At 40.6% G+C, this 12,424-nt stretch overlaps 1 protein-coding gene and 1 long non-coding RNA gene across 3 annotated transcripts in view; one reads left to right on the top strand and one right to left on the bottom strand.

The window, feature by feature from the left end:
• Positions 1–5,352, bottom strand: part of atf6b (activating transcription factor 6 beta) — a 41,071-nt gene extending 35,719 nt beyond the window's left edge. The window contains exon 1 of one of the 2 annotated variants that reach the window (XM_031892125.1): positions 4,943–5,352. In XM_031892125.1, the coding sequence (XP_031747985.1) occupies positions 4,943–5,040 (98 nt within the window). In that variant the 5' untranslated portion in view covers positions 5,041–5,352. Of the gene's footprint in view, positions 1–1,917; positions 2,040–4,942 lie in introns of those variants that run through there. The other variant, XM_018096714.2, reaches the window with a different exon arrangement.
• LOC105948184 lies at positions 2,094–11,945 on the top strand. Its single transcript, XR_001171588.2, has 3 exons — positions 2,094–2,278; positions 2,825–2,929; positions 11,661–11,945. It is a non-coding gene; the product is annotated as an uncharacterized LOC105948184 (long non-coding RNA).
• The last annotated feature ends 479 nt before the right edge of the window (positions 11,946–12,424 follow it).

The raw sequence follows: 12,424 nt of genomic DNA on the forward strand, positions 1-12,424 counted from the left end.
TTTGGAGAAAGCCTGGAGTGGGAGGAATGGTTTCATTTTTGAGTTAATTAGGGAGAATGAAGCTACTCCATGTTTGGACCTTGGTAGGTAGATTATTAGATTATCAATGCACAAATTAAAGGTCCCCATACACGGCCCGATCCGCTTGCTTGCTTGGCGATGTCGCCAAGCGAGCAGATCTTCTCCCAATATCCCCACCTACAGGTGGGCGATATCGGGAGAATCCAGGCTAATTCGATTGTTTGGCCCTGGGGCCAAACGATCGAATGATAACGACGTGCATAGGAAAAGTCGGTCTGGGGAACGCATCAACAAGCCGATGCAGTCCCCGATCCGACTATATTTTCTAACCTCCCCGATCAGATCAGGCCAGATATCAGTTGGGCAGGCCCATCGGTAGTGCCCATACACGGGGCACGGTCTAAGGGACCGATATCGGCAGCTAGAATCGGCCCGTGTATGGGGACCTTAACCCCCTGCATTATAGACTTCTCTCTATCTCTGCATTGATAATCTAATTATCTACCTTGAAATTCCCAAACATGGAGTAGCTTTAATATCCCTGTTTAGCTCAGAATAAAAATACATAGATTTTTTTGTGAATTCAAAAATGTTCCCCACAAGTCCTATTTACTGAACTCATATTGAAAATTAAGTATATTCCCATAGTAAAATATCAGAAATGCTCTATCTGTGTGAAGAGACAGAGACAGGATTATCTCACCGCTGCAAGTTGGATGTATGGCTCAAGGATTTGTGTGAAGTCATGCATCCAACTTGCTAGTGTATTTAATAAGTGACCGACTTTAAAGGGGTGACATGGCAACTACTCAAGTGTTCTTGAGCAGTGTTTGCCAACTGCCATTTGTGTTTGCATTTTCTTTGCTCTAGTAAAGAGCACTGTTTTACTGCTGCTGTCCTCTGCAAGAACACTGTGGGTAGTCAAAATGCTCTGTGGGAAAAGACAATAGAAAGTTAGTCTACTGCCTGGGAAAGACCACATGCTTTTTAGCAACAAAAATACAACAATCAGAATAAACAGGGTTTTATTTATGTGTATGCTTTTTGAATATGTTCAATGAATCATAAAGCTAGCTGCATTTAAATAAAAACAGTTATAGTATCCATTTAAGGCAGTGATTGCCAGACTATTTCAATTCATGACCCCTCTGGAGGCCCAACCTTTGGTCAGGGCACCTCTTCAGGATGATAAGGTTACAGGTATAGGAAAATATTGGTGTGTCAAACACAGATAAACCTAAATGGCCTAAAAACTCTCTGATGCTTTTGTGACAGTAAGCCACTTTTGTTTCCCCAGAAACCCTGTGTGTATCCCACTGTTGATCCCCAAGCAGCCCTGTTATCCTGTTGTTTCCCCTTTAGCCTTGTGCATATCGTTGTGTCCCCTGGATGCCTTATACATATCCCACAGGGGGTAATTTTTTATAAACTGGGCAAATTTGCACCTGCACAGTAACTCATGGCAACCAATCAGATGAGTGCTTTCAGACTCCAACCTGCAGCTGGCTGGAAAAATCTAAGAACCGATTGGTTACTATGAGTGACTGCCCAGGTATAAAATGTTCCCAATCTTTATAAATAAGTCCTAATATACAGTATTTTCTCAGCAGCTCTGTGCATGTCCAACTGTATCCTCCCAACAGCCTTCTGCATTACTCACCGAGTTCCACCAACAGCAATATACATATCACACCATATTCCCCAAACACTCAATAATATAAAACCAAGGATTATCACAGTAATCCACGCTGTTTTGGCCCGTGTCTATCAAGAAGCACTCTTCTAGCAGCTTGTTATAGCATGAGAGTGGATTGCCCTAACAGCATTGCACAGATTCCCCTGCTCTCCTCCAGCAGCAGACATCACGTTCACCAACCCCCCACTGATAACCCTCACCTCTTCCAAATCGTTCCTTGTGCAGGAGCATTTAAACCCTGCGCCGCCACCACCACTATTCTAGGTGAAGATCAGCCCTATCCTTCTCTGAAAGAACAGCAGCCATTTCGCCTCAGCTGTCATGTGGGGCAAGGAGGTGGGTAGGGAGAGCGTTCTCTTCCGCCCACACCTAGTCACATGCTTGTGACATCACTGCAGCCGAACTCTGCCTTGTATATGAGCCGCCTGCATTTTGCATAACAAGGGAGTGGCGCTCGTAGTGTCGGAGCCGGTTCGTATCGGACAGGGAGGAAATAGCAACAGCAGCAGGTGACGTAGGTGGGATATTGCGGCGAGAAGATGGTCTGACTGATCATTAATGGTAAAATGACTTTTTAAATAGAGGAAATCAGTTTGGCGCTTCCTGTCTTCAATGTTTTCTGCATTTGGATTTAAGCTTCCCTTGTCATACCCTGTATTATTAAATAGTAATGTCAATTTTGTATATATGAGGTTCTTAAAAAGAAGCACGGAAGCTGCCCTGGGGGAACTTGGGGCATTAGGTATGAGTGTATGAGAGGTCTGTATGTGTAGTCCCAGTGTGTATGCCTAAAGTTGGCCTGTATTGAAAGATCTCATTTGGCGAGGCAGCAAGATGAACGGATCTCCCCGCGGTACGCGTACGTTGAGGTGGCAGGAATCACGCCGATCCGATCGTTTGGCGACCTCACCAAGCGAGCCTTGTGCTTATTAAACACATAGTGAACTTAATAGATCAGCAACTAAACTAACTGTGCACATAAATGATGTACATCTACTCGGCATTATTTATTCAAAATATATTTTATTTAGAGGTGAATTTGTATTCTTTTTTTTTGGGCTTTCTTTGTATAGCCATGACATATGTGTGTGTCTTCCCGATCTCTAGCGTGCCGCTATGTGGCCAAGAAGATAACTTCCTCACACAGGGAGGATGGAGAGGAGAAGGGAGCAGCCAGTGGTCCTGCCAAGTCTTCATGTGTTCTGCAATCAGGTAACTAGAAAAGGGCCAGCTTTTATCTCTGCTCTGAACACATTTCACACTTTTTGACCCTATTTATTTCTTAAATAAATGACTAAAAAGATTAGTAATCTTGGAACCTAACTTCAGAAGTTAGAGAAGAAAGAAATAGAGCTACAATTAAGAGTCCTAATCAATCTTGCACACTGTGTGGGGGGGTTATAGGGTAAAACTTTCAATTCAAAACATAAAGTGGTGTAAAGCTATGGGAACATTGGTTTCTTTTTCTAGTGTTTGTATAAACACTAGCCAAGAAACAGCAGGCCAACTCTCCTCTGGTGTCTCCACTGAAAAGCACTGTGGTAGGACAGGTAAGTATGCATTTTTGTGCCAAAATTCACTCTGTGTCTGAACAAAGGCCTACACAGTGCATGTTAGTGCAGACACCGGAGTGGGCTGAATTGAGCCCTTCAGCTGTTTATTGGCCTGTGATTATTCCTAACTTTGATGATAATTACTGCAAGCTTTCTGAACATTTCAGTTCCTTTTTCAATGCTGAATGCAGGGTGGTAAAATAACATTAGGGCTGTAAACTCCAATTCTACTAGCAACTGATTTTTTTTTCCCCGAGTGATAAAAAAACTGAGCCAAAATGCCAGGGGGCATGAGGTTTTTTTTTTTTGGCATAGCCAGGTGATAAGAAAATACATTAATTCTGAGGTGATTGCCATAGTGTTTATTTAGCATTTGACATTTGTTAGCTATGACTTGCAGGCCAGTGCTTGGAAAACTAGTTGTTCTACTCTAACAAAGGACAAATGCACAGAAATACTTTTCATTCTTGGACACATGCACAGAAATAGTTTTCATTCTTGGGCAAACACAAATATTTTTTAAAGGGGAAATGTATGTCATTTAAATGTCTTTTTTAATAACTTATTGCTTAAAATATTCAGTAACCTTTGATGATATAGCTTAACATGTACATTTATTCGTGAGAATGGGGACTGGCACTCATCCTATTATTAAATATAAATAAACAGCACTTTTAGTGCTCATAAACAAATGCATTGCCCTTTTGCAGAATATAGAGTAAGGTTTGGCAACTTGGATCACCAGGTCATGCAGAACTGCAGCTGAGTGTATGCCGGCGTTACTTGAATAGAATGATGTGAATAGTAAATCTGCAGGAGAATATTTTGGTGGATTATCAGAATCTTGGATCGGCGATCGATTGATCAATCCTAGCCTTCCTTCTGTATAGGAAGGAGTCAGGCTAGGCTCGATCAATCAATCGCTGCATAGTGGATGCTTCCCCTGATACTTCCCCTGCATCGCCGTATCGCCTTTCTTCAAATGACTGGAAGCCAAGTTTTAAAAGGTATTTTGTACTAAAGCATTCAAAATAATAAATGGTTTGCAGGATAGGGCAATTATTGGGGCAGGGTAGAATAGATTTTTTACTTAAAAATTTTTACTTTTCCTTTAAACCTACTAAAAGTACTGTTATTCCTCGGTAACCTGAGTTCTTGATCTGAGAGAACTCCGGAATGTCAGCTATTCAGGTGCATTATGTGTGCATTCTGATGTTGGCATAAGTTATTTATTCACCCAAAGCAAAGATGGAAATCACACCCCCACCCCAGACACACCTGCATGACCTATTTCATGTGATTGTCCGGTATTATGTGTTTCCCTCTCCATGTTTGTGCACTCAAAAACAAATCTGGGCCCAACCCCAATTGGATGGTGGAGGTGTCTCCGAATAGGAGATACTACTTTTATTGGGGTGTATTAAAAAAAAAAAAAAAAAATTTCCGTAGGGGGAAATTAAACTACTATCTATTTACTTGCACAGAACTTTTATCATGTAAAAATAATGAACAGGATATTCAGCCTTTAATAAATATGCACCTAAAATACTCTTAAAGGAGAATGAAAGTCAAATTCTATTATACACACTATTCAATAGTACTACTACTGTTGTTAAGTAAAAACGCTATATTTCTGGCTTGCCTAATGAAAGATTTACAGAGTTACACTTACTGCAGGCTGCATACTTGTTTCTGTGAATGGTGCCGCCATCTTTGAAAAGGTTTGCCCACTTCCTTTCCCTCACCGTCTATACTGAGCATTTTCAGCATTCCCTCCCCCCTGAGCCTAGGTAGCACAGAAGAAATGAACAAATCAGTTGCAGACACGCATTGCCATGGCAACAACGGTTCTGCTTCTCATTGGCTGGGGGTGTTACTAAGGGAGGGTGCATAGACACAACAGGGAAGGGAGAGTACATTATACACATGCGCACAAGAGCAAAATACAAGGCACTGCGACTTAAGGCCGCTGCTGGCAGCCCACAGGAAGAGGTGGAGAGATTGTTACGTCACAGAAGTCTTCAGAGTGCTGTAGGCTGCCAGTGCCATATCAGACACAAGACAGCAGGTTTCTGGAAATCAAGCTATATAGTGAGTACTTTACTCCAATGCCTCTAGACTAAGGGGGACATTTATTAATCCACGAACGCTCCGAGCTTATTTTCGGCAACCATGTCATAGCTTGCTACAAAATCGTATTGCCGCACCGAGTACGAAAGTTTCGGATTCATTCAAGCTTTGGTATCGTGACTTTCGGGATTCGAACTTGTGATTTCATGACTGAAGCCCTAAGTGTTAATTTATAAGAACCTTTCCTTGTCCTTTAAGTGAATAGAGAGCTGCTTGAGCAGTTTAAAGGAACAGTAACACCAAAAAATGAAAGTGTATAAAAGTAATAGCAAAATAATAATGTACTGTTGCCCTGCATTGCTACAACTGGTGTGTTTGCCTCAGAAAGACTACTATAGTTTATATAAGTAAGCTGCTGTGTAGCCATGGGGGCAGCCATTCAAAGGAGAAAAGGCACAGGTTACTTAGCAGATAACAGATAAACCCCAATTATATGGGCCTTATCTACTAGTTATCTGCTATGTAACCTGTGCCATTTCTCCTTTTTTCCAGCTTGAATGGCTGCCCCTATGGCTACACAGCAGCTTATTTATATAGTAGACATTATATTTTAATTACTTTAAAACACTTTAATTTTTTGATGTTACTGTTGCTTTAAGCAGATTTCCTGCTACTAACAACTGCGCTTGTGCAAGCAGGGTCTGTATCAGTGTAGAAATCCAAATACTGTTTGCCTGCAGGGAAGATGTCGCCCAGGTACGCAGCTGCGCTACTCTGCGCTTTTAAGTTGGGGGTTAGCGACAGGGACAGTTTTTAAAGCTAGAAACTATGCGATAAGGCAGAGGTGAGGGGGGTCAAGGAAGTGCTAGTTAATGGGGCTTTTATAGCCCGGGGGTATATTTCTCCTTTAAAGAAAGGTTTGTGATAATTAAAGCCTCTTTATTTATAGGGGTTTCTGGGAGTGTTACACAGAGTATTAAAGATGTGAAGTTCATGTAGGATGTAGTAATGCATTTTGGATATTTAGTAATGAACCCACATGTACACAAAGGGTTAACAGATATCTTTCCTTTCCATCACATGACATCTGCTGAGGTGTAATTCTGGACAATAGACATCCTGCCATAAAACTACACAACAACCCTTACAGCTATAGTACAGTTCATATCAAAGAGATGCAAATGACTGTACGCACTGGTGTGGGTGCAGGGCCAGAGTTCCTAAGGAGAGGAGACCCAACTGAATCAACAGGAATGCCTGCAGCATTGGGCTCAATGGGATTTGCTCTACAGTGCAACCTATCTTAACCCTTTAAGTGCCAGCCGAATTCGTCATTTCAGTTCCCCCCAGTGCCAGACGTTTTGTGAACATTCTGTGCTCTCTCAATGTAGGGGCTTTTACTGGGGGCAGGGTTAAGTTTAGGTAGGCAAACTATATATTGTTTTTTTCAGGAGAACCTGAGCTTTCCAAATCTACCTGAGTTTTTGTGTATTTCCACTTCTGGAACAAGATTTAGAGCTTGAAATAAAAAAAAAAAAAGAAAAAATGCTATTTTCTACCAGAAACACATTTTATTTTATGGACAAAATTTCAACTGATTTGGAAAGCCTCATGTCTCCCGAACGTGCCAATACCTGATATGTATAGTTTTATTGAGATTTCTGACTTCTATAGATCAAAAACTCCCAGCAGTAAATTACTAAATTTTCAAAGCATTACAGCAGAATACGGCACACTTTACATTCCAAAGCCAAAAATCCTGGAACATTAGGTTTACCCCAGGAAACCATACATTTTTGAAAACTACACATTCTGACGAATCCGAAATGGGTAACTATGTCTTCCAACTCCTAAGTACCAAACGGCAATGCTTTACTGAATTTAGCATTTTCTATAAAAAATTATGAAAATTCTAAAAAATCACCTCAAATCTTCCATTTTCAAGCACCTTATCTCCCACATAACATTAGGTACGAAGAAAAAACACCCTAAATATGAAAGCCAGGGGTCCACTGAACAGTTTGATGCCCATTGTGCATAGGATCACCGATGTATCTGGAATTTAGAGACCCCAAAAGGAAGTTAGTACATACAAATTGCCCAGGAGATCTCTTTAGCTACTGAAAATTCAACACATTTACTGCATTTTCTGTAGGGTAAAAACACAAAAAAATACATTGACCCCCCAAAATCATATATTTTTGGAAAGTACACATTCGGACGAATTCAAAATTGGTACCCATGTCTTTCTACTCCAAACTACTGAGTCGCAATTCTTTCCCAAAATTGCCAGTTTTGATGAAATACCTAAAAATCACATCAAATCTTCCACTTTCAAGCACCTTATCTCCCACATAACATTAGGTACCAAAAGAACACACCCTAAATATGAAAGCCAAGGGTCCGCTGAACAGTTTGATGCCCATTGTGCATAGGAACACCAATGTATCTGGCATTTAGAGACCCCATAAGGAAGTTAGTGCATACAAATTGCCCAGGAGATCTCTTTAGCTACTGAAAATTCAATACGTTTACTGCATTTTCTGTGGGGTAAAAACCCAAAAAAATACATTGACCCCCCAAAACCATATATTTTTGGAAAGTACACATTCGGGCGAATTCAAAATTGGTACCCATGTCTTTCTACTCCAAACTACAGAGTCGCAGTGCTTTCCCAAAATTGCTAGTTTTGGTGAAATACCTGAAAAACACATCAAATCTTCCACTTTCAAGCACCATATCTCCCACATAACATTAGGTACCAAGAAAACACACCCGAAATATGAAAGCCTAGGGTCCGCTGAACAGTTTGATGCCCATTGTGCATAGGATCAGCACTGTATCTGGCATTTAGAGACCCCATAAGGACGTCAGTGCATAGAGATTGCCCCAGAGGTCTCTTTAGCTACTGAAAATTCAACACGTTTACTGCATTTTCTGTGGGGTAAAAACACAAAAAAATACATTGACCCCCCAAAACCATATATTTTTGGAAAGTACACATTCGGGCGAATTCAAAATTGGTACCCATGTCTTTCTACTCCAAACTACAGAGTCGCAGTGCTTTCCCAAAATTGCTAGTTTTGGTGAAATACCTGAAAATCACATCAAATCTTCCACTTTCAAGCACCATATCTCCCACATAACATTAGGTACCAAGAAAACACACCCTAAATATGAAAGCCATGGGTCCGCTGAACAGTTTGATGCCCATTGTGCATAGGATCAGCACTGTATCTGGCATTTAGAGACCCCATAAGGATGTCAGTGCATAGAGATTGCCCCAGAGGTCTCTTTAGCTACTGAAAATTCAACACGATTACTGCATTTTCTGTGGGGTAAAAACACAAAAAAATACATTGACCCCCCAAAACCATATATTTTTGGAAAGTACACATTCGGGCGAATTCAAAATTGGTACCCATGTCTTTCTACTCCAAACTACAGAGTCGCAGTGCTTTCCCAAAATTGCTAGTTTTGGTGAAATACCTGAAAATCACATCAAATCTTCCACTTTCAAGCACCATATCTCCCACATAACATTAGGTACGAAGAAAACACACCCTAAATATGAAAACCAAGGGTCCGCTGAACAGTTTGATGCCCATTGTGCATAGGATCACTGATGTATCTGGCATTTAGAGACCCCAAAAGGAAGTTAGTGCATACAAAGTGTATACACTGCAATATAAGCTACCGGCATGTGCATTATGCGGCATAAGACCCCCTAACAGTAAGGAGACCCTAGAAAATTATACATTTTCCGAAAGTACACAATCTGACAAAACAAAAATGGGTAAATACATCTTTCTACTACAAACTACCAAACTACAAAGCTATGCTAAACAGAACGGTTTTTATGACATTTCTGAAAATTGTCACAAAGCTTGCATTTTACCCCATTATGTACCCCCACATTTTGTACCGTATCAACGTAAAACATTCTAAATATGAACGCCAGGGGTCTACTGAATAGTTTGATGCCCTATATGCATAGATTTACCAAACTATGTGGGGTACAGGGGCACCCAAGTAAAAATAGTGCATATGAATTTTCACATAAGATGCTTCGGCTCATGCAGTTTTTGCACCCGGTATGTGTATTATGTGCCATACGACCACCTAACAGTAAGGAGACCCTAGAAAACCATATATTTTCCAAAAGTACACATTCTGACAAAACAAAAATGGGTAAATACATCTTTCTACTACAAACTACCAAACTACAAAGCTATGCTAAACAGAACGGTTTTTATGACATTTCTGAAAATTGTCACAAAGCTTGCATTTTACCCCATTATGTACCCCCACATTTTGTACCGTATCAACGTAAAACATTCTAAATATGAACGCCAGGGGTCTACTGAACAGTTTGATGCCCTATATGCACAGATTTACCAAACTATGTGGGGTACAGGGGCACCCAAGTAAAAATAGTGCATATGAATTTTCACATAAGATGCTTCGGCTCATGCAGTTTTTGCACCTGGTATGTGTATTATGTGCCATACGACCACCTAACAGTAAGGAGACCCTAGAAACCCATATATTTTCCGAAAGTACACATTCTGACAAAACAAAAATGGGTAAATAAAACTTTCTACTGCAAACTACCAAATTACAAAGCTATGCTAAACAGAACTGTTTTTGTGACATTTCTGAAAATCGTCACAAAGCTTGCATGTTGCCCCATTATGTACCCCACATTTAGTAACGTACCAACATAAAACACTCTAAGTATGAACGCCACTAGTCTACTGAACAGTTTGATGCCCAATATGAATAGATTTACCAAACTATGTGGGGTACAGAGGATGCCAAATTGAAATACAGCAGACAAAATGTCCATGTGCAAAGACAAGTAACAAAGAACAATGTAAAAAGCAATAAAATTGATAAAGATAAAAAAAAATCACTAAAATCATTTTTTTTTTTTGCCTAATAATATCTGCAGGCAGAATAACCGTTTGAGTATTTTGGCTAGGGCAAATAAGTTTTACAGACAAAGTCAAGCAAACAACAACTATGCATAACTGAAAATGCTATAAAATGGCTAAACATGCAGTAAAATACCCAAAAATCCACCAAAATCACAGAAAATGTAGTAGAAACACCAAAATAATACACAAAAGGTATTGCGCAGTGCGGTTAGCGAATACACTATCCGCAATGGCAATAAAACATTTTTTTCAGGCAAGAATAAAAACGATGCGATTAGAAAAAAAAAAAGAATTACAAAATTACATAAGTGTGTAAGTGTGTGTGTACATGTGTGTAAAATGTGTTTTGTGTGCATGTGTGCGAGTGTGCAAGCAAGTGTGAGTTTTCTCTAAGTGCTGTAAGTGATAAATGTTTGAAAACCTCCCAAAAATGCATGTGTGTGTGTGTAAGTGTGAGTATAAGTGTGTATTTGTGTAATAAATGTGTGATTGTGTGTTTGTGTGTGTATTTGCCACTTACTTGGGGTCTAGAAGATCAGGATCTGCAGGAGAAACTCGATCTGGCCCAGCAGCAGTAGATCATGTGAGGGGGCGTGTCAGGAAGCAGGGGGGCCAGAGGGGGAAGCTGCGGAAGGGAGAGGAGCTGCACAGAAAGCCACGTGGATGGCAGGTATGTATCATGGGGCCCCTGGGCAATCGCTACCCAGGGGCCACTCGTTCCCCACCTCTGACTGTTGTCTGGAGGCTGGGGAACGAGTGGGGAGCGAAGGAATGGCTTGAAAAGCCATTCCTCCGCTCCCAAAACCGGAAGTGCAGCAGGACGTAGAATCTACGTTCTGTGGCACTTTGGTCCTTTGATACACAGGACGTAGATTCTACGTCCTGTGGCACTAAAAAGGTTAAGCTACCTCTCTTAGCGGACTGAGATGAATCATTGTAAAAACAACTCACATCGACCTGATTGGCTGGGACTGTCATTTGGGTGTGTCTTGGGAAAAGGGTAGTATGGGTTATGCTTGGTTGAATGGTTTTCATCATGTATATAAACAGCATTTGTAAATACTTTGTTAGTTAGGCACTTCCCTCTCCCCTCCATTGCACCTTTCCTCTCCTTTCTTCCTCCCTCCATTTTAGTTATTTTCCCTCCTTATTTTATACCTTTTATCTCTTTTGTAAATAAAGATATCACTTATTTAATAAACCGGGCTGTCTCAGTTCAATAGCTAAATACCCCAGAATAGAGCAGGTCCAACATAGGATGTCTCCTGCTGTCCTTAGTCCAGAAATACCCGCCTGATTCTTCTGTCACCACTTTAATGCATGGTAAGAGACAACCATTCGGACACTGCAACTTTTATTTTTTTTCTCTTTCCCCAATAGGATGCAAGAAAGGTGGTTCCACTCGGGCTTTTTCCCCTTCTCTCTCTGCCCCCCTGACTTCCAACCCAGATGAGAGTTCCCCTTCCAGCTCAGCCATCCAGACACGTGATTCTGTTCCTTACTAACACCTCAAGGGGATTTATTTTACAAGATGGTATGTCAAGAGAAGGGGCAACACAGCAGAAGGATGACCCCCCTGTCAGAAGCCTCTAACTTTAGAGGTTGAGAGGAGGTGAAGAATATATCTGGTGTGTTGTAAATAAAAATAAAAAAATTTGAAACCTACAAATTGTATTAATTTGCATATATCCTAGCTCTTTCATTAGTTCAAAATATGGACTTGAACCTTTTGCATTGTATACGTGCCCAGACTCATGTAAAGCTGCATCTGCTTTAATAGAAGAGCTCTTTTCCTTTGTGAAAGGGTACTGCATTTGAAAACCAAAGGTAAATTAATCCAAAAAACGAGTACCGCTAAGCATAAATGTGCAAGTACAAAAGTTTAGCTGGCATATAAAAAGACATACTAGTGCAATGCCTTTACACATGGGAGTTTTAACCTATATTCCAATGCAGTAGGATTTTTGTGTTTTCTGCTGCTGCTGGATTTATCTGCTCCAGTAAAAGTCCATCAAGTTCAACCTTTCCACGCACGCACACGTAGACCCATACTGACCTATCTATACACTTAAATAAACTGTATATACCAATTATACCAAAAGGTGTATATCAATTCTAATTGTAGATGTTTGAATCACAATAGC

Source organism: Xenopus tropicalis, chromosome 8 (assembly GCF_000004195.4).
Source record: "Xenopus tropicalis strain Nigerian chromosome 8, UCB_Xtro_10.0, whole genome shotgun sequence".
Classification (NCBI taxonomy): domain Eukaryota; kingdom Metazoa; phylum Chordata; class Amphibia; order Anura; family Pipidae; genus Xenopus; species Xenopus tropicalis.